This window comes from Musa acuminata, chromosome BXJ3-7 (genome assembly GCF_036884655.1).
Source record: "Musa acuminata AAA Group cultivar baxijiao chromosome BXJ3-7, Cavendish_Baxijiao_AAA, whole genome shotgun sequence".
Classification (NCBI taxonomy): Eukaryota; Viridiplantae; Streptophyta; class Magnoliopsida; order Zingiberales; family Musaceae; genus Musa; species Musa acuminata.
Genome location: NC_088355.1, coordinates 40,631,411 through 40,652,638, shown reverse-complemented (window position 1 = coordinate 40,652,638; position 21,228 = coordinate 40,631,411). Strand labels below are relative to the sequence as shown.

Here is a 21,228-nt window from a genome sequence, read left to right as displayed (position 1 = left end):
TTATTTGATTGAAGTCTTTAATAATAAAAATTTTCGTATAATAATAACATAATTATGAGTTTTTCTTTCTTACATACTCAATTTATTCGGTCTGACTAAATTAATTCTAAAACACAGAGAAGCAAAGGACAGCATCAGTGTTTTGTTTTGCTACGCGGGCTTCGAATCCACCATTCTCCCTCTTCACCACAGCGTAAGGCACGTAAGTCCCCATTATCTTATCCCATGTCACGAAGAAGGGTTGCGCGAAGTTGCGCTTGTTGCCGGCGAGCTGGTGATGGATGTCATGGTACGCCGTGTTGTTCCCGAACAGGATGTGGAAAGGGTTCCACGGAAGCATCAGCCCGCAGTGGTCGTCGATCCCCTTGACGGTGGCGAAGGAGAAGAAGAGAGCGGCCGTCGTCTTCGACATCCCTGACACGAAGTAAGCCAGCGCGCCGGCGACGGTCTCGGTGATGATGCCGTCCACCGGGTGGTTGTACTGCGCAGCAAAGGCGTAGGGGGCGACGATCCGGTGATGCCACGAGTGGAACTTGCGGTAGAGGAACTTGTTGTGGTGCATGTATCTGTGCACGAAGTATTGCCATGTGTCGAAGACGATCATGGCCACCATGAACTGGCTTGCCGCCGCAAACCACGACGTGTTTGTGCTGGTCTCCGGCTTGGCGTCCTCGTGTGTCAGCTGCAGAGGTATGGCAGTCGTCAGCATTCAGATTCACTGTTATACGATCCAACATTGACGACATGTTAGAGCTCTCGATCCAATGACGTGTGTGCCTTTATTAGCTCGAGGGAGCAACAGGTCATTCTCAATAGCTGGGAATTCTGTGGCCCACAACGAGAGGACTTTTAAGGAGTCCAACATTGCATGTCGCCTTTTTCAACGGTACGCAAAGCGATCATAAATGTCAACTATATCTCTCGTAAATGCTCTCGGAAAGTGTCACATCCGTTGCCGTCAATGCAGACAAGAATAGTGCCATAAGTCACCTTGAGAAGACATCTGCGAACGGATCTGATTCCACTGGTCAAAAGTCAAAATAATTACTAGGAATTTTTCTCGTGTGTTTTGTTCTATCGTCATAAACATCAACTATTGAAGGGGTTGACTGGCGTTATCTCTTGCATATTTTGTTTCAATCATAATAAATATCAACTAATTGAAGGTGTTGAGTAGCGTATGCGTTTTGGTCTTCTAATCACAATAAATATCAACTAATATCTCTGGTGTGTTTTGTTCTGATTATAATAAATATCAACTTTTATTTCGATCATAATAAATATTAACTATCTTAGTTGATAAAGATCTTGATAGTTTATCGTAAGATTTAAAGTTTAAATCATGTCTTCGCTTTGTAAAACAAATAATTAACATAGACCCAATCAATAAATTGACTAGTATTTGACCCCAATCAATCGAACGAGATTCTCATGATCCCATTGTATATTGGACTATATGCTTTTAGGTGTGGAAGAACATGGAAGTCGGCACAACCTGAGTAGAGAAGGAAGTGTCAAACTAGGGATGGTTGGTATGTTTGCCTGTACAGAAGAACAATGATGAGTGAAGAAGGATTACATGGGCGATGAGAATCCGGGGGGGGTGCCTCGACTCCAATGTGTTTAACGTTTTAAGTGAAGAGGAGGTCGTCTAATCAATGAATACTCTAAGAGAGAGAGAGAGAGAGAGAGAGAGGTGGTGATGGCAACTGCTGAGTTGGGCATTTACGTCTACACGGACTCAACTGCTTCGAAGAAGACATGTCAAGACAAGAATTCATATATTTATAGCCATCAGTGCAAAATTTGACGTGTGGTCCAGAAGAGATGGACGACTAAATTGGCTCTTATGATGCTAACGAGCGTCTACTCGTCAAAAATAATCAACTGATGTAGTTTATTAAACTAGAATTCTTATTATAGAATCAAAATGCTTGCACTCGATCATGCTATGTAACGTGCGGAAGCTGTAATGCTTTGTTTTTGAAGGAGATAAACATCGCCAGGAAGAAAGCTTCGGACTGAAGTAAATGTTAGAATCATGATGCAAACTAGGAGAAGATGATCACTTGGCCAGAAAGAAGAGGAATGAGAAGAGAAGAGAAGGGACCTTTGTGACAACCACAGTGATGGTAGCCTGAAGCGCCTGCTGGAAGAGGACCCCTTTCAACACATCTCTCTTGGAAGCCATGTTCTTGGTTTCCTCATCTCTCCTGGAGTGCAACCTGTACTTCTCCGAGGAACCCAGCACCTCATAGATCCCTGAGTAAACCCAATACACCACTATGGGTATGATCATCAGCAAGAAATCATCATATGCTATGAACTCCATCTATAAGTTCTGTGGAAAATGAGAGAGAGAGAGAGAGAGAGAGAGAGAGAGAGAGCTGTGGCAGGATTTGGGGAGTTTGATATGTTTGGGACTTGGATGCTGTTGCATGTTATATAGAGCAGGCTTCGACAGGGAAGCTTTGATGAAGCTAACCACATCTTTGTTTTGGTCTAAGAAACCTACGCAGATGAATCGACGACCATTGAAGGAAAATAAATGAGAAAAGAAATATAAAAAATGCGGATATGTCGTCAACTCGTGGACGGCAATGCTAATATGCCTTCCTTAGCTACAAACTACACGTAAAAAATACACCGAATTGTTGACTTGAAATATAGCTACTGTTGTAGATAAAACCTGCATGTTAATCAATGCATGCGATCGTTTTTCCACCATTTTCGTCTTATTTTATTCTTGCCACAAGATATTTCTTCACGTTGCTCATCACAAGGTCAATACCTAGTTGCCCATACACGTAATGTGAGGAGGCCAACCTAGTTAAAGCTGCAAGTTAGGTGTTGTTTCAAATATTGATGACGTAACGTGAATTAAATGGATCGAATTCACTAGTTACTTGCCACCTACCCACCCAAGATGTTGATGATCGTCTTCTTTGGACCTGGCAACTCGCAAGCATAGTTGGACCGGTTCGTCATAGACATGGTGTGGCTGTTAATGTGAAAGCCGTGGCTTTCACATGAGACGATCGGAGGAGAGGGAAGTATTAATTGGTCAAGCAAATGACGAGGAGATGGCATCGAAGATTGGACGGCTACTGGCTCGGTGGTTGGCTTCGGGAGGGAAGTATCGACCGATGGAGTAACTCCGACCGTGAGTGGATTAATGAACATGGCACGAAGGATTGCCGGGGTCGGCCACCGCTCACCGGTTGACTTGGACTTTTTGTTCTGGAAGGTTGACTCGGAGGAAGTGGTCAACCGATCTCTTCTCTCTTCCTGGTTTTGTTTGTATGTACTCCCGAGTTAATACTTCATAACAATTCGACTCGAATGCAACAGCGTTCTGCTGCATCGAGACTTGATCATGTTGAGGGTCGTTGAATGGATCAATCCGGAACGCCCAAAGAACATTGGACTCGGTCATCGTATGTTCTTTACAGTTGATTGTTGCATGCGGGTGGTTGTTCGTTAACTTTCACGAAATCCATGCCAAAGTCAACGACGCAATCAAATCGGAAATATCAAAGGATTTTCGTAGACACACCCATAAACAAAATAAAACAGATATCGTTTTTCTTCCCGGTCAACGGTCGTCCATCAACTAGAATGTTTCAACGACAGGTTGCAGTCCTTTGGGTTTATGTCGATCGAAAGGGAGAAGCCATTCATGGTTCTTTGTTTCAAGAATGAGAAGAAGAACCTGTCATGAACATGAGCTACTCAACTTGCAAGATGAACACAAATGGACTTCAAAGTATGTCGAGCCAGACTTTGAATAGATGCCTGTGACGTGGTAAACCTTTGGAGTTGACAAGATGGACCAAAACAAAGACATTATCTCAAGCAGGAAAGATGGTAACTAAAAGCTCTACACAGCAATGTCAATGCTTCTGCTGCTGCTGCTGCTGCTGATCCTCCCAGTGGATGAACAGGTGAGGGATCTACAGTCAATCTGAAGGCTTCAAGGCATTAAATGTGATAGTTGGCTGGGAGCAGTACTTGACTAAACCAACCAACGTACTTGACAACCCTCAATCTTATAGTAGATAAATCTACTTCATTTGACTGCCTCGCTTGAGTCGAAAAGCTTCGGAATCCACATGGAGAGTTATCTCATGGAGATCAACGAGCAACGCGTACACGGTTTCTGACAAAACGACCGCTGACTTGGCCTTCTCTTCTCATGGCACCACATAGGAATTCATCAAAGCATTCCTCCTCGTTACAGTAGCTAGAACTGATACCTCCCAGCATAAATGTCATCGCACGACACAGTATAAAGAAACCCAAAGGAAGGCAGCTGACACGAGAAATATAGATCAATGGCCACTGCAAATACTGAGTTCCAGGGACAGTTGGTCTGGCAAGTGCTCATCAAGGCGAAGTAAATGCTGCACTGTCGGTGCAGAAAAATTTAGATCAGCGTAATGACATATCGAGCGCTCAATTAATGGAGACGATGTTCTTGGCAAACAGTAGATCCAAGTCGAAAAGGAAGAATATACGGTAAACCACACTGACGAAACTAGAAAGAACACAAAGACAAACTAATGATGTAGAAACTGGTGGTGGATCTTCCCACACGCAGACGTGGAAACATCTGCTTCAAGAATTCCAACCACATTACCTTCCAACCCAACTGTGGTTTCATGCTAACACCTTCTTCAACAAGATTTTAAGCACAAACAATAATTGAATCCATGAACGGCAATAAGTTATACATGTTTACGTACGCAGATTGAGATCGAGGAAGCTGGAAAGAAGACACCGACAACACACAAAAGTTTAGGACCATAGTCAAGCAATCTTTCAAGCTTGTCCTTCGTAAATCTCATCCATATACGTTAAATATAAACGAGAGAAGGGCTCGAAAGAAACCAAACACCAACCACCTCATTCGATCGTGAGGTCATTCACTCATCCGAGTCACCGTGTTCCACAATGGAAATAGGATTCATACTTGCCATAACAATTCAAGTGGAACAAAGTCAACATGGCCAATTTGTGGTCAACCGCTTGACGGCGCTTGAACCGGGAAAACTAAGCGGGCCGGCCCAAATTCCATTCACGAGTCGACTACCGACACCGGCCCGAAAGCAATCATTAGGGTCACGCGCGTAGCACGTGACCAACACGTCACAATCACAACCGTCCTTATCGCGTACCGTCTCGCGAATAAATCAATCGGTAAATAGAAGTCGGCCGGTCGATCGCCTCCCTCCTTTCGATTTCCTTTGGTCCAACGGCGCGACGACGGAAAGAGAGAAAGGAAGAGGAATCCGAGCGACCCTCGTCAAAGGTAGCGATCCTCCCTTTCTCGCTCTAGCATTTTGCGGGCTCCGATTTTTCCCTCGTTTCTTTTGGATCAAAGTCTTCTGCCAACCTGATAGCTTTGTTCTTCCGATGGATCTCTGTTCCTTTCTAGATTTTGGACGGATTAGGATCGGGTAACCGTCGGCCATGGCTTCCAAGCGGATCCTCAAGGAGCTCAAGGATCTCCAGAAGGATCCCCCCACGTCTTGCAGCGCAGGTATCTCGGATTCCCATGTCTCCCGTCTCTTATCCCTTGAGAGTTTTTCTTTTCCCTATATTACGAGGTTGATTTTGGCTGTAGATCTCGATCTGCTTGCTAAGCATTGTTTTTAGGCCCTGCTGTTGTTGATGCTTCTCTTATTGATGAGAATAGTTATCGTCTTACTGGTTTTTGGTGTTCGGATTTTAGCTGATATTAATCTTGTGACTCGAATTCCTTGGATCCTCCTTTCTTCTACATTCTGTCTTGGTTTAGGAGATTGGACGTCTGGTTGTACCTTTAAATTTTTGACGTTTATAGACGCATTGCGATCATGGTATAGGATGAGATGATTTGAAAAGATTGTTCTTTTAATGGACAATTGCATCTCGAAGAGTTGTTTAGGTATTCGAGTTGTTTAGCAAATACCATACGGGAAGTATAGAAGCTATTAAATGTAGACTAGCTGGAAAATTGTTACATCAGAACTTTTATGAGCGAGGGTGAACCTGGCGTCATGATTTTCTCAGATATAAGATATTCGATGTGTGTTTCTCTCTCTTGAGTTTTTTTTCCCCCTGAATTTTCTTATGATGTGGGAAGATGGATTATCTGCGGCGTCCTTTCTTGAGAGAAGAACGCTGAGTGAGTTTGCTTTTCAAGGTCAGAGGGTGCACACCGGTTCCCCAAGGCTTCAAATCGATAATAAGTGATGGACTGATGTGAAGAGGGAAATAAGAAGAAAAGAGAAATAGGATTTAGAAAGTAGCCATGTTAAGCTAATGGTTAAGGTTCCACTTGTGGCATATATGTATGCAGAAGCATATGTGGTTCAATTAAAATATATAAATAATATAATTAAGTATAAATGGAGAAACAAACAATCAAATCCAAGATTTTGATAGGTGGACATAGTCAAAGGCCAACTAGATGAAAATTACAGGATGCTGTTTGTACTCATTTGAGAATGTAATTAATAGGTAAGTAAAAATAATTGGGTGAACATGTCAGGAATATTATATTATCATAGAACAGAACATAATTATAGTATTAAGACAATAATAGTTGAAACAACATACTAAGATAATAGTAGTAATGAACACAATACTAATATTAATACGAATGAAACATAAACAAGCTGGCAGAACTATTCTGCAAGAATGCCATTTTCTCGTCAAATCTGTCACATATGTACAAGTTAGAACATTGCTTGATGAATTTATAATTATATTTTCGTTTGTCTCTTTTAATGTGTGTGTACTATCTTCAACTTCCATCATCTTCATCCTTTAATTTATAAATACCAGTAATTTCTAGATTTTAAGTCCATAAAGCATGTGATACATGGAACACATTATGGCACACTACTGTACTCTGTAAATCTGGTTGGTTGTTGAGCTTATTTATGTTTCAAGTTGTGCCATTGTGGTAAGCCTAACTTGTATTTTGAATTTTAGATGATGATCTCTTATGTCATAGCAAAATTTTTTGCATGTATTGGCATTTGACAGGTCCAGTGGCTGAAGATATGTTTCATTGGCAAGCAACCATAATGGGTCCACCTGACAGTCCATATACAGGAGGAGTCTTTCTGGTTACCATACACTTTCCTCCAGATTATCCATTCAAACCACCTAAGGTATCGCTAATACTAAATTTCTAGGATTCGAGCAGCTTTTTTTCATTTGTCAAGTCTGCCATCAGTTTTTCTTTTGGCATATGTTCTGTCATTTCACTGTGTCAAGCACTTCCCTATTACTAACCTAATAAATGTGAGCATATTCATAGAAACTGGCCACCTATCTACTTTATATATTGATCATCACCACCAATATTTTAGTCCAGAAGCATCGGTTTTGAACAACCTGACTTTCAAAAAATTGATTGTATTGGTTATTTGACAAACATGGGTGATTCATTATACCATTTTTCCAGCTTATCATGTTTGTGTTCTGCAGGTTGCTTTCAGGACTAAGGTTTTCCATCCAAACATCAATAGCAATGGAAGCATTTGCCTTGACATCTTGAAAGAGCAATGGAGTCCGGCTTTAACCATTTCCAAGGTTATTTTGGTCTCTTTCTTTGCATTGATTGTCATTTAATAAGTTGGATTCCCAGAATGTGTTATTCATTGAAGATTTACTGCAAGTAGTCGGATTAAGGAAAAGATAGCATATGGACAATTTAGGGAAGCCTATATTCCTATTTTGCAACTTTGCTATTATCATAGGAGAGCCCGGATTGGTGAACGAAGGGCGGGCTTGACCTGAAACAAGGAACCTTCAGGTGTAACCCAATTGTTGATACCTGGCTGCGTCTAAGCAAAGTGCGAATGTTGCTGCAAACCCATTTAGTTGATCTGTAGCCAATTGCCTGCTTGAATGTCCAACATGATGAGTGATCTTCTTGTTGCAATTGCCAAGTTGTCAAGTTGTGTCTCATCAGTACATTTGAGCCAGCAAAGAACCATCTTTCTTCCTTTCCTAGCCTTTCTTTTGTTTAAGCAAGTCTAAGGGCATTTCGGTGATGACATTTGGCAGGTGCTGCTATCAATCTGCTCCCTGTTGACGGATCCAAACCCAGATGATCCATTGGTACCGGAGATTGCCCATATGTACAAGACAGACAGAACCAAGTATGAGGCCACTGCAAGGAGCTGGACCCAGAAGTACGCAATGGGCTAACGCTCAAGAGAGAGAGAGAGAGAGAGGGTGGTTCTAGTGGACCTATCAATCCTTAACTGTGTATGGACGTCGTGTCGTCGTCTCATCTCGTGTTTGTAAGAATGAAGTAGCCCTACTGTTGTGTCATTGACCTAATGCTTCATGAAACTTTTCAGAAGAATGATCCAAGTTTGTTATATTAGATTGTTTGCATGGGCATTTATATTTGAACCACAATACTCACCCTTTTCTTGGTTCTGAATGATTTTTTTTTATGGGTTTTGAGATAAAAGATTGTTGCAGCCACGAACATGAATCTGGTGCAACTTGCAGGTACTACTGCTACATCAACCTTGCAGCATTCAAGTTATCTCAGGTTTGTAGGCCTAGAAGATTACATGCGTCTGTTCCTCATTTGGAGAATTCTTCTAGGTTTGGCATCTCAATCTTTTGGTTGCTAGATATGTCCCCTCCTACGATACTTTCTTTTTCTGCTTTAAACGATTTCTTTGGTAGGATGGTGCTTATTTTCTAAGATTCATCTTCTTGTCGATGTTGTTGTTATTGACATAAGTTCCTAGAGAATTTTTCTTAACTAATTTGCGTTCATTGTAGTAAATGCCGTATTAAGGTATTTTAAGAGAAAATTATCAAGTTTCTTAGTAAAGAAAATTCTCATTTATTTATGTTTACCGAATGGTGCTCTTTTATTGAGAATTTACACGGAGGTCGCTACCAGTGGGAAGGTGACTTTGGCCCTCACCTTCCTCGTGAGTCAGGTTTTCCCAATTCGGATATCTCAGATATATTAGGTTAGTGCCTTCTATTATGACGGATTTGTCTCGGCGTGTATTGGATTTTTTGACTTACACGCATCGGGCATGTTTTCCCCATGACCTCGCCATAACGGATGTCTTGGCATGGGTCGGATTTTCTAACTCACACACCTTGGGCACATTTGTCCGATGTCTCCATCGTAATGGATATCTTAGCATGGGTCGGATTTCCCGACTCATATGCTTTGAGCATATTTGGCCCGATGTCTCCGTTGTGGCAGATGTCTTGGCGCAGATCGGATTTCTTGACTCACATGCCTTGGGCACATTTGCCCGATCTCCGTCATAGTGAATATCTTGGCATAGGTCGGATTTCTTGACTTATGCCTCGAGAACATTTGCCCAATGTCTCTATCGTAACAAATACCTTGGCATGAGTCAGATTTTTCAATTCACACACCTCAGGCACATTTTGGCATGATGTCTCCGCCATGGCGAATGTCTTGGCGCGAGTCAGATTTCTCGACTCACGCCTCAGGCACATTTACTTGATGTCTTCATCGTAGCGGATACCTTACTGTGGGTCAGATTTCCTAACTCGTACACCTCAGGCACATTTGGCCTGATGTCTCTATCGTGGCAGATGTCTTAGTGCAAGTTTGAGTTCTCGAATCACATGCCTCAGGCACATTTGTCTGATATCTCTACTATGGCGGATGTCTTGGCATAGGTCAGATTTATCGACTCACATGCCTCGGGCACATTTTCCTTATGTCTCCATCGTAGCAGATATCTTGGCATGGGTTGGATTTTCTAACTCACACACCTCAAGCACATTTGGCCCGATATCTTTGTCGTGACGAATGTCTTGGTGTGGGTCAGATTTCTCGGCTCACATGCCTTAAACACATTTGCCTAATGTCTCCGTCATAGTGGATATATTGGTGCGAGTCAGATTTTTTTACTCGCAATTCCCAGGCATATTTTGTCTGATGTCTTCGCCATGGCGAATGTCTTGGCATAGGTTGGATTTTTCGACTCATACATCTCGAGCACATTTATTCTTATATCAGAGTTTAGTAGATTTCTTCCCTTTCTGCCCTAGTGGATCTCGGGCTTTTGCCGTGTCAAGCCATTGTCCCTTCTCTATCGTAGTGGGTTTGGAGCTTCGATCATAGTGGACCTTTGTCCCTTCTCTTTTATAGTGGATCTCGAGCTTCCACTATAGCAGGCCTTCGTCCCTTCTCTACTGTAGCGAATCTTGGGCTTTCGTCATTATGGGCCTTCGTGCCTTCTCCACTGTAGCGGATCTCGGGTTTCCGTTGTAACAGGCCTTCTTAGGATTTGTGTCTATTCCCCTTTGGTGGACGATGAAATTGAGAAATTTTCTCAAGTAACTCCGAAGGCACACTTGGATGGGTTACGATGCATGTTAAACCTTTTCAGATCTGGAATGCCTTGGTTAGGTCCACCAAGTGTGTGTCGGACGTTATACTCTTGACCATCATATCGTCCACATAACTCCGAAGACACTCCTGTATGCTTTAACCCGAAGGGGATGGCCTCAAAGCAGTATACACGACGATCAGTAATAAAGGAGGTGTGCTATCGATCATAGGGTGTCATTGTTGGTATCGTCATTATCAAAGTAAGTTGTCGAATATGGTTGTCCTTATTGTTAGTGAACTCAAAGTTTTGGATAATGTTGGAACTCCAAAGCGAAGACATGGTCGGTGGTGTTAGCGATGTCGGACTAGTTTACGAGGCATGATGGTGAAGGCAAGGTCGTGGTTGCCGAGCTTGGAGCACTCAATGACGATGGTGAAGGTAGCAGAGAAAGAGAAGGTAGAGCCCATCGGTGGCGTTTTGGAATCGGAGGGCCTCCGGATAAGAGGCATGGAGTCGGTTTGGAATGGTGATCAAGTCCTCATACACTCAACGAGATCCTTCCAAATCTAAAATAGAGGGACAAGGCCTCTTCTCTTACCCATCCCCTCAACGATGATCCTCCCAAATCATCCATGTCACCGATAACTCCATCCCTTCGTATGTCTTCATTCATAATTTACTAAACGATCGAACTCCTTTTGTATTCTTTACGCCCCATAATGAATGGATACCAAATCATCTCAGGATCTTGCCGAATGTAATAAATCAAAATTATATATATATATATATATATATATATATATATATATATATTATGGCCTTAAAACGAACTTAATTTCCCTCTCGTTGATATTACAATTCAATGTTGCTTCCGTTACTATACCACTCTCATTCCTCCTGATGTTCAAAGTTATTTGTTTATTTTCCTTGTAAATACAAGAAGAAGAAGAAGAAGAAGAAGAAGAAGAAGAAGAAGAAGTGAGGTTCATCTATGAAGAACATGAACAAACAAATCTGACGAGAGATTCAACTATGAAGACCACAACACGCACACACATAAGAAGACGACTCCCGCTTCTCATCTCCTGGGAAGAAGAAGAAGAGGGAACGAAAAGAAACAACGTGGATGCAGGAAGCAGCAACACAAATCTTCGTGCTGCACTCAGCACGAGTTACGATCGCAGATCACGTGGTGGCTTCATCGGTGACGTTGATGCGGAGCTTCTGGCCGCCCTCGCAGTGCAGACCAACGCTGCAGTAGAAGTAGTGGACACCGGCCTTCGTCACCTCCAGGATGGTGGGTCCCACGAACTGCACGTCCTCCACGTTGGTCTGCTTGCAGTAGACGAACTCCTCCTCCTCGGACGCCTCTATCACGTTCTGCAACCCCGTCGTGTACAAGAACACTGCCGCCCCCAACGCCAATCCATGTAGTCCCGTATAACGGAGAGAGAAAACAAAAGAAAATAATGATTGATCATTCATTTCTTTTCTTTTTTGTTTTGTTTTCTTTGATATTAAACTAAATAAGAAATGGATGTCTTCGTATGGCGTTCGATGTAATGAGAGTATCTTCTAATTAAAAGAGTATATTGATACGAACCGAGCTTATCCCCCACGAAGAAGCTCTGTTTATTAGCCCATTCCTCGTAGAACGTCTTGTTGGGTGGGATCTTCCACCCGTAGCTTCCTCCGACGATGTGGATCTTTTGGTGGGCTTGTGACACGGTCACAAGGCAACTCATGGCGACCACCAAGAGCAAGAGGGTGCGGTGCGCTTCTGCCATCCCCCTTGTTCTTTCCCTTCCCCCTTATTCTGGCTCTCGATCGTTTCTCACCTCTGTGGCGGATTGGGAGCAAGGAACAAGTATGAAGCAAAGGAAGACTTATATAGATCCATTCCTTAATCTCTATCTAAATTTAGCTCACACCCCACAGATGGAGCAAACACATCCACAACTTTTTTAGGATGACGCAGAAATTTAGCTCTCTCTCATGCTCATCCTAACAATCAATCCACACACATTCTTCTGTCACCGCCCTAATTGGCATTTGTGTAGTCATCCTAGTCTCAATGCATTATTTACTTGGTCAAAAAGATAGAGGTTTCAATGAATCATCATATCGATGATACACAGAATTATCATAGCATTATATATATATATATATATATATATATATATATATATTCTTATCCCATCTCGGATCAACGTCTATGTTTGATATATGATTATTGAGGGCATCACGTAAATGAAGATAATATGGTAGCTTACTTTGAACAGGGATCAGGCTATATTGTGAATCCTGGAATCAGAATGTCTGATGAGGAGTTTCTTGGGGTGCATCATTCATAGTTCATCTTAAGTGTCATGTCTTGAGTTCAGACGCTTCGTTATCACAGCCAGGATCATTTAATAAATAAGAGAAGACAATGTCCATCATGATATCATACCATTTGGTCAAGGAAAACTCCAGTGAAGAAGATGAAACAACTTGACACAGATGAAAGAGGAAGATAAGGATTCATCAGAACTTTCCTTTCTCTTCATCTGCACAACACATGGTGTAGAGCACAAGGTTTTTCCCTGTACAGATGCCTCTCTTGGCAGCCCCCCACCCTACGAACCCGTGTGCAGCATGAGGAGGCTAAACAATTGCAGAGAAAAAGATGTAGACAAAGTTGAAGGTGATAGGACATCTTACAGCCACAGGCTTGCCATTTACTAGCATGAAGAAGACATGCACACACAGGTTAATAATGCATCCCTGATGAGACGATGGTGGTGATTGTACAATGGCCATGTGAGACACTCATCTTTGTGGGATTCCATATGCCTTGTGCTCATCTTTGTACAGCATCCCAACAGCTGTATTTATTCATGCCATAAAGTTCTAATCTTCAAACTTTTTCTTCCAATCACACACACATACACTCTGATTTGGCACCATTTGGTTCAGATATAGTGATTATAAGGCTTGCAATGAGGTTATGATGGCTTGAAGATACGAAACAAATGTAGTCAGGTCTCTTCATATATCTATCAAAAGAATTGAGTAGAAAATGCAGTACAAGTAATGAGAAGAAAGTTCATTCACCAGACTTATGCCTACTAAGTTCTAAGCATTTACTTTTCTCATCCTTTTCACTATAAATTAGTCAACCATTTACCATGTAACTCAAAAATTTAGATATGCCATTACAAATTCGACTGGCGACAACATAATATGTATACTCATAAAATGTCTTAAACTTATCCTTTGTTGTTATTGAATGCGATCAAAATGTATTGCACTGATGTTTAGGAAACTCAGACAATGTGAATGCCAAATAATCATAAATAATGATCAAATCAAAGCTCAATAATCAGAAATTTGTCTTACAATTGCATTTCATGTCATCCACTGAGCAAACCAGAAGCAAGAAAGGACAAAGGAAAGACCATTAATTTCTGTAGCAGCTGTTGTGAACTGCAGTACTAAGTGCAGAATGGTTAATTTTTGTTGACATTACAGGAAACAATCACCATCATTCATTTGTGTTTGCAGGTCCCCTCAGGACCCATCAAAGTTAACAGACCCTAATTGCGCCTCATAATTCAAAGGCGACATGAAACTACAGATTTCTGAAGCACAAGGACACCAACATTTGCAGAGAAAGAACCAGGCCAACAGATGAAGATGATACCTGTAGAGACATAGAGGTGGGCTTGCCATTTATTAGCATGAAAACATACACTCAGTGGTGCATCCTGTGTGCACTGTACCTACTCAGATATTATCAATGCATTCATGTCCATGTGAAGCTCATCTTCTGAGGTTCCATATACCATGTACTGTCAGCCACTCATCTTGAAGTCTTCCTTCCTTAGTTTTTGTCTAAATGTTTCCCTCCTCCAACTTTTCTTTCAGTGAATGGCAATGATAGATGATTCATGTTCATCGACATACAAAAAGAATCAGACAAAATAGACATTATACTAAACCATCATCATCATCATCTTCATGCAGTAATGCATGCTTGTAGATCCCCCCTCGGCACCTCTAATTTAACAAGATCTTGATTACTCAAATATAATCCAAAAATGATGTGGCACTCCAGACTTCAAATGGTAGCCAAGACTTGAGACCTCAAGATCAAATCTGCCTTGCCCCCTCAAAATGGTCCAGCACACAATCTCGGTTGCCGGAAACTGTGCTATCTAAAAATTACGCCTCCTAATGTCATAATTTTTGAACCATGCAGAATGCAACACATAAACAAAAGCATTAACAGAACATTTGGGATAAACAAACATAATGATTCTATTTAAGGAGTGCAAATCTCACAAGACTACACATCAACATGCACCCAAATAACAATAATTCCCTCACAAACATAAATTGACTCCCGACAGGCTTAGAACAGCTTGTAAAGGGAGGAGGCATCCAAGGGGTGGATAAGGTAGGTCAGGACCAGGGCCACCAGCATCAGGAGATAGGCAATGCCCTGGTCGATTGACGTCCCTGCCCAAAAGAATAACCAAGATAACATATATCAATCCTCCAATCCTTAACACTTGAACATAAAGATCTAACATTACTTAATACTCTCATCGAGATCATGCTGGCTCAGCTAAGCTACTGTTGAGATCGCAGTTTGTAGTAGATCAGATAATTCAGTTCCTACAAATAATAATGAACTAGAAGAAGGAAGAAACCAGAGAGTATTATTAGTCATGCACCAGGCAACCAATCAGCAGCATTTAAACATCTTTTAAGGAGAAGGAAAGTTTTTTGGCAATGTTATGACCATTACAAAAAGTAAAACCTATTAATGCTCCCTGAAAGATTTTGAACATCATCCCCAAACTAAAACCGCGTTATGATTCATACAAACAACACCGATCCGATACGCAGCATTCAACCAAAAATTGGGACAAAAGATAACTTCTGAGACGATTATGACCGGTAAAAGATTCAGAGGTTTCAAAAAAATTGACCCATCAAAAACTGAGCTATGATCCAACAAAAGAACAATACCAACTCTTCTACTCTAACGATGGCAAATTTTTAGATCTAAAGCCGGTTGACTGCACGAAGAATTAGCAGAAACCTGTGCGGAAGACCATCACATTGTGCCTAAACCAGGCCGTAGCCATTAAAAACCAAAAAAAAAAAAAAAGAGAACCGAGGAAGAGCCGAAAATCCAAAAGAAGAAGGAAAAAAAAAAAGGAGCAGGAGAAATATCAGATCCTTAGCATCTAAAACAAGCAGACACAAAATAGACGGAAGGGTAAGATCAAATGCACCGTCGCTTGTAGGCGCGGGAGCGGGGGCCTGGGCCTGCACGGCCGGCATGAGGATCGCCAAGGCGAGCACCAAGATGGTCACCAAGCCAAGCGAAGCCCTAGGAATCCCCGCCATCTCCTCCGATCTCTCTCTCTCTCTCTCTCTCTCTCTCTCTCTCTCTCTCTCTCCCTTCCGCAGGCGTAGTACGGAGGAGGAGCAGCAGAGGGCAATGTGAGGAGACTTGATTCGCTTTTGATTGCTTTCTGGCTTCACTGAGACTTCTTGAGTTTTATGGCGGTTTCGAATGGCTCAAAATATAAAAACAAAAGTCGCATCAATATATTCCTTCTTTAGTTATTTATCTCTTTAAATTTACCTCATATTTATTTATTTTAACAATTATATATATATATATATATATATACACACACACGAGAAAACGGTAACGGAAGCGACGAATCCAGCGTGCCGTTGTTTGTGGTCCCCGTGATGGGCGCTCCTTGTGCAGGGCCCCACGCATGTGAGAACAGGGTCAATCCCAGCCTGGCTTGGGTCGAGCCCGCATTGTGCCACGTCACGGTCGGGCCGCGGTTTTGGTCGTCTTCCTGCTCGGCGGAACCTGCAACACATTGAGATTCGCGCGTGATTTATGATATGTAATGATGAGGAGTAAATGATGTGTTTGATTGCAGAATGGACTGCGGAGCCGAATGCTTAATCGTGAGCACTCGTATCCCTTTAAGAATCATACCAGAGAACCTTCTCGGGTGTCACACATTAAAATGTCCATAGAAGCAGGCCGTCGACAGTTGGACCGATTAATTAAACCACCACTATGGCATCGATGAACTTAATATCCTTTGACCTTTTTTATCTCTCCTTTCACTGTGATTCTACTACACTACATTTTTTTCGTTTATTACGAAATACCATATCATATTATATATTTGTAGGGAAAAAGAAACCGGTTCGGTGGACGTGCGACAGGCCGTCACGCGCACGGAGGTGCGACCGATTCAACGCCGGCCACGTGTCCCTCGCACGCGCTTTTTCCACTCTTGGCGGTTACTCTGGCCTCCGCGCTGTAACTGAAGGGCGAATCATAACAGCCTGCCTCCGCGCCATAACGGCCAGCCGAGAATTCATAGATCCCGTTTGATTGACGGCCTTCGATGAATCGCTAGAGTAGAAATTAATTAACGAATTAATGCTCGATTTATTTCCTTGATAGCATTCTGCTTATTATATGCGTAATTAACCATAGAAGGATTGCTTGAATTGGAGGTGTCAGTCCACTACATGGAACTCTCATTGCTTAGATTTTTTTTGTTGATGAAACACCGTCAGTTATAAACAGTCATGTTCTCAATATTTACATATAAAAATAGAATTTATGATGTAGTGAGGGGTTGCGACGTCTCCTAAACATAGCAGCCAGGTGTTTAGACACGACCGTATCTTAATAACACGATTATTCGTCTCCCCCATCGATCCCCTTAGCCTTCTTTCTTTGCCCTTTTGATGCCTGCCTTTCTTCCTCCTCCCTCGGAAACACCATCCCCTCTTTTGGTTGTGTCTCCAGGTTTCGCCTACTCCGCCACCCGTAGCACATTCTTCTCGGGTTCGTCGGAGGATTCGCCATCGTCTGTCGGAATTTGCACGGCATCATCCATTCCGGTAAGGCAATAGTAACATAATCCGTGTCCGTCGCTCCTTACGTCGATCGATATGTTTTCGCCGATGGGAGAGGATTTGCTGGAATATTCTTTTGCATGTTCGATTTAGATGCAGGTGTTCGAAGCTGATCATGCATACTTAACCATCTACGATCATTTGTTGTGGTTCCTGTTTCATTCATTTAGGACGATCGGTAACATCAAATGGTAGAAGGCCTACCGATCAAATTGGAGTTGCTCTGCTTTGATGTCTTTCTTGATTATTCCCTGGTTTGTGAGAGAATCTTTCGTTTAGCTTCCCTTCAGGACTTTGATGCTTGTTTTCGGTAGTGTTTGGAGGCATTTCATCGAATAGAATTTTCGATAAACAAGAAAAACCTTCAATCGTTTTCTTTTGATCAGCCGAGGAGAGTCCCCGGCGGAGTTGCGGTCGGGAAGCGATTGCAAGGGTGATGGAGCAATTCCGGCAGATCGGTGAAGCTCTAGGAAGCATCAAGGCTCTGATGGTGTTCCGCGACGAGCTGCGCGTCAACCAGCGCCAGTGTTGCTTGCTCGTGGATGCCTTCGACCTCGCCTATCACGGCATAGCGGAGGAGATGAGAAGCCATCTAAGGTTCGACGAGAAGCTCATCAAGTGGAAAGCCCTCGAGCCGCCTCTCAAGGAGCTCCACCGGATATTCCGAGAGGGGGAGCAATACATCAAACAGTGCTTGGAGGCCAGGGACTGGTGGGGGAAAGCCGTAGCCCTCGGCCAGAACGCCGACTGCGTCGAGTTCCACATCCACGACCTGCTATGGTGCATCCCCGTCGTGGTAGAGGCGATCGAGAACGTCGGGGAGATCACGGGAACCGACCAAGAAGAGATATACAGGAAGAAGTTTGTCTTCTCCAAGAAGTATGAGAAGGACTGGTTGGAGCCCAAGCTGTTTCAGCTCAAGCTGGGAAAGCCGTACTTGGTCTCGCAAGAACTGTGCAGCAGGATGGACACGGCATGGAAGGAAGATCGATGGATCCTATCGGAGAGGATAGCCGAGAAGCGAAGCCCTGGATCGAAGCCCCTGACGAAGCAAGAGAACCGGCTCGCTGAGCTCCTGGTGTCTCCCAACGGGAAACTCTTCCCCTGCTCGCTTCTCACCGGATCCAGCGACTACCAGGTCAGAAGAAGATTTGGGTCTGGAAACAACTACAAGGAAGTGCAGTGGTTGGGCGAGAGCTTCTCCGTGAAGCATGTCATCGGTGAGATTGAGCCACTGATGAGTGAGATATCTCTCCTCTCGTCCATCACGCACCCGAACGTCGTGCGCTACATGTACTCGTTTGTCGACGAAGAGAAGAAAGAGAGCTACATGGTGATGGAGTTGATGAGCAAGGATCTCTGCAGCTACATCAACGAGATCTCTTCCACGAGGAGAAAGGTCCCCTTCCCTCTGCTGGTGGCGGTGGACACGATGCACCAAATCGCGAGGGGAATGGAGTATCTTCACGGTAAGAACATATACCACGGCGACTTGAATCCTTCGAACATATTGGTCAAGACAAGAAACTCTTCGCCGGATGGGTATCTGCACGTAAAAGTGACCGGCTTTGGTCTGTCGCCGGTGAAGAACTCCAAACCTTCGGCAAACCAAGCACCTGCCACCAACCCATGCATCTGGTATGCCCCGGAAGTGCTCCTGGAGCAGGAGACGTCGGGGGAGAGCGGTAGCGCATCGAAGTGCACGGAGAAGGCAGACGTCTACAGCTTTTCGATGTTATGCTTCGAGCTGTTGACGGGGAAAATCCCCTTCGAGGACGATCATCTCCAAGGGGATAAGATGAGCAAGAACATAAGAGCAGGTGCAAGGCCGCTGTTCCCGTTTCACTCTCCCAAGTTCCTCACCAACCTCACAAAGAGATGTTGGCACGCCGATCCCTCTCAGCGACCCAGCTTCTCTTCCATCTGCAGAGTGCTTCGGTACATCAAAAGGTTCTTAGTCATGAACCCAGATCACAGCCAGCCTGATGCACCGATGCCACCGGTGGATTACTTCGACCTCGAAACCAGTCTGTCCAAGAAATTCGCAAGCTGGGCAAGGAAGGACACTCCCCGCGTCTCAGAAATCCCCTTTCAAATGTATGCCTACAGGGTCGTGGAAAGGGAGAAGACGAGTGCCAACGTCAAGGACAAGTGCTCGGATTCGGGGAGCGAAGTAGCGTCACTTTGCGGCGATGAGAACGTGTTTAGCATAACTCCCCCAGATGACGCGGTGTCTACCTCTGTGAACACCGCAAAGTCGTCGTCTCAGAATTCTGCTGATGCCAAGAACAAGTCCTCCGCCAAGAAAGCAAATGGCAAGTCCAACAAGCAAACAGGTACATGTCGCTACTTCCTACCTACCTCGCTTTGGCTTCCCATATTTGAGCGCACAGACTTCTTCTCGTCGTTAATGCCATGACACAATCCCTCGTCTTCGATTCTCTCCAGGGCAACATCAAAAACTAGGAAGCACGAGACCACCGCACCTTTCAATGTTTGGGCGCAACCTCAGGACGAACCCTGGGAGCCGAATTCAACCAATCATGATGAGTCCAAGGAGGAGGGCAACAGGGCATGCCTCGGATTCCGAGCTGACATAGATCTGAAACCCTCGTATTACGATCAACAACTACATTTCCAAGGAAGACCAACTCGAGGTGGTAGTTCGCAAGAACAGATCCACAGAGCTCATGCACAAAATGTCAGACAGTAACATTAGTGTCCTGCTTAATCTTGACCTTGTGATGGTCCTTCTGGAAGCAATGGAGTCAAAATCACCTGCATGCTCTTGTGACACGGTCAATGCACTTTGCAGCTCCTTGTAAAGAACACCACTATGTACTGTGTCTTTCTTGTTAGTTCGATTAAATGTGAATCTATTTCTTTTTTAGAGCTGTGCTAGTTGTTTCCTGCATGTATCTGATGATGGCTTCTGCCGGGGTGGTCTTGCTGATTCCATAAACCACCACCACCACCACCACCCTGCTTCACCCGGTATCTTCATGGTCAAGTCAAAAGACGAATGCTGAAAAGGAAGAATGCGGCAACATAAAGGAGATGATTGCCTTGTACCACGGAGCAGGTTCAAGTTACCTTTTTCATCCGTTCTCTATTTCCCAGCCGTTGAATTCTCTGATGCTTCCAACTCTCACCAAATTATATGTAATTTAGAGAAGAGAGTAATAACATTTCTCTGAGCAGCAGATTTCTCCACTTGTCTCCGTGTCTTTTCTCTTTCGAGTGATCAAGCAAACTTGCTACCCCATGCAGGTTAAGCTGAATTGACTGATGGTTGTTGGCAACACACAGAGGAAGTCACCAAGTGTCATGGCATCCCAAAGATACAGAACACTTGGCAGTGTTGATAAGTACTCCTTTTTCCTTTTGATGCTTTGGCCTTGTTCCTTTTTGCATCTCGTTTTCAAAGATGCTGCACGATGCACGAGTCACCCAATCGACTTAAGTCACGAGGCCGCGCACGTCCGACCTCGCTTTAGACGTGTGGCTCAAGTGGTGACTTAACTGATCATCATGAGTCACTGATGCAAGCACCTGCGAGAGAAAGGGAAGCGTGAAGCAGGGAGACCAGCACTTCCCTCAACCTAGTATTCTGCCATGAGAGGATGGCCCGACCTCGGAAGGTTAGGTGCAATATTGATTCCCAATAAGGCCAATCTCGACGCCAAACGTGAGCATCCCATCCCCTCACATGCAACCTGCATGCACTGCGATCCTGCTCGACTTGGACACTGCTCTAAACAAAGCAACCTTCTTATGTTGGACGCTGTACTGGTTTTGTCTTAACTCACCACCCTCCTCATCAATCACCGAACGAGATTCCTACACCGAATAAAGGGCCCACCAACCACATGCTCCGATGGCAGTCAACGTGTAGCCCACTCGATTAGATCTGAGT

At 43.7% G+C, this 21,228-nt stretch overlaps 4 protein-coding genes across 4 annotated transcripts; 2 read left to right on the top strand and 2 right to left on the bottom strand.

Moving 5' to 3' along the window:
* LOC103992750 (sphinganine C4-monooxygenase 2) lies at nt 1–2,421 on the bottom strand. Its single transcript, XM_009412587.3, has 2 exons — nt 2,111–2,421; nt 1–682 (listed from the first exon to the last, which is right to left on the bottom strand). The coding sequence occupies exons 1-2, from the start codon at nt 2,330–2,332 to the stop codon at nt 107–109; spliced, it is 798 nt and encodes a 265-aa protein (XP_009410862.2). The 5' UTR covers nt 2,333–2,421; the 3' UTR covers nt 1–106.
* A 2,772-nt stretch (nt 2,422–5,193) lies between these two features.
* LOC103992749 (ubiquitin-conjugating enzyme E2 28) lies at nt 5,194–8,389 on the top strand. The gene is made up of 5 exons (XM_065158889.1): nt 5,194–5,311; nt 5,438–5,542; nt 7,036–7,163; nt 7,483–7,587; nt 8,065–8,389. The coding sequence occupies exons 2-5, from the start codon at nt 5,473–5,475 to the stop codon at nt 8,206–8,208; spliced, it is 447 nt and encodes a 148-aa protein (XP_065014961.1). The 5' UTR covers nt 5,194–5,311; nt 5,438–5,472; the 3' UTR covers nt 8,209–8,389.
* Nucleotides 8,390–11,344: 2,955 nt separating this feature from the next.
* LOC103993015 (cucumber peeling cupredoxin-like) lies at nt 11,345–12,199 on the bottom strand. The gene is made up of 2 exons (XM_009412941.3): nt 11,956–12,199; nt 11,345–11,758 (listed from the first exon to the last, which is right to left on the bottom strand). The coding sequence occupies exons 1-2, from the start codon at nt 12,137–12,139 to the stop codon at nt 11,538–11,540; spliced, it is 405 nt and encodes a 134-aa protein (XP_009411216.2). The 5' UTR covers nt 12,140–12,199; the 3' UTR covers nt 11,345–11,537.
* A 4,877-nt stretch (nt 12,200–17,076) lies between these two features.
* Nucleotides 17,077–20,202, top strand: LOC103992747 (uncharacterized). The gene is made up of 3 exons (XM_009412582.3): nt 17,077–17,297; nt 17,699–19,648; nt 19,761–20,202. Exons 2-3 carry the CDS (start codon nt 17,749–17,751, stop codon nt 19,910–19,912), a joined length of 2,052 nt encoding a protein of 683 aa, XP_009410857.2. The 5' UTR covers nt 17,077–17,297; nt 17,699–17,748; the 3' UTR covers nt 19,913–20,202.
* The last annotated feature ends 1,026 nt before the right edge of the window (nt 20,203–21,228 follow it).

Coding starts and splice junctions, on each gene's coding strand:
- LOC103992750 (XM_009412587.3), bottom strand. CDS start 2,332: ATGGAGTTCATAGCATATGATGATTTCTTGCTGATGATCATACCCATA. Junction 683..2,110: donor TCACTGTGGTTGTCACAAAG/GTCCCTTCTCTT, acceptor ATACCTCTGCAG/CTGACACACGAGGACGCCAA.
- LOC103992749 (XM_065158889.1), top strand. CDS start 5,473: ATGGCTTCCAAGCGGATCCTCAAGGAGCTCAAGGATCTCCAGAAGGAT. Junction 5,543..7,035: donor CCCCACGTCTTGCAGCGCAG/GTATCTCGGATT, acceptor GGCATTTGACAG/GTCCAGTGGCTGAAGATATG. Junction 7,164..7,482: donor ATCCATTCAAACCACCTAAG/GTATCGCTAATA, acceptor TGTGTTCTGCAG/GTTGCTTTCAGGACTAAGGT.
- LOC103992747 (XM_009412582.3), top strand. CDS start 17,749: ATGGAGCAATTCCGGCAGATCGGTGAAGCTCTAGGAAGCATCAAGGCT. Junction 19,649..19,760: donor CAAGTCCAACAAGCAAACAG/GTACATGTCGCT, acceptor GATTCTCTCCAG/GGCAACATCAAAAACTAGGA.
- LOC103993015 (XM_009412941.3), bottom strand. CDS start 12,139: ATGGCAGAAGCGCACCGCACCCTCTTGCTCTTGGTGGTCGCCATGAGT. Junction 11,759..11,955: donor CTTCGTGGGGGATAAGCTCG/GTTCGTATCAAT, acceptor TGGGGGCGGCAG/TGTTCTTGTACACGACGGGG.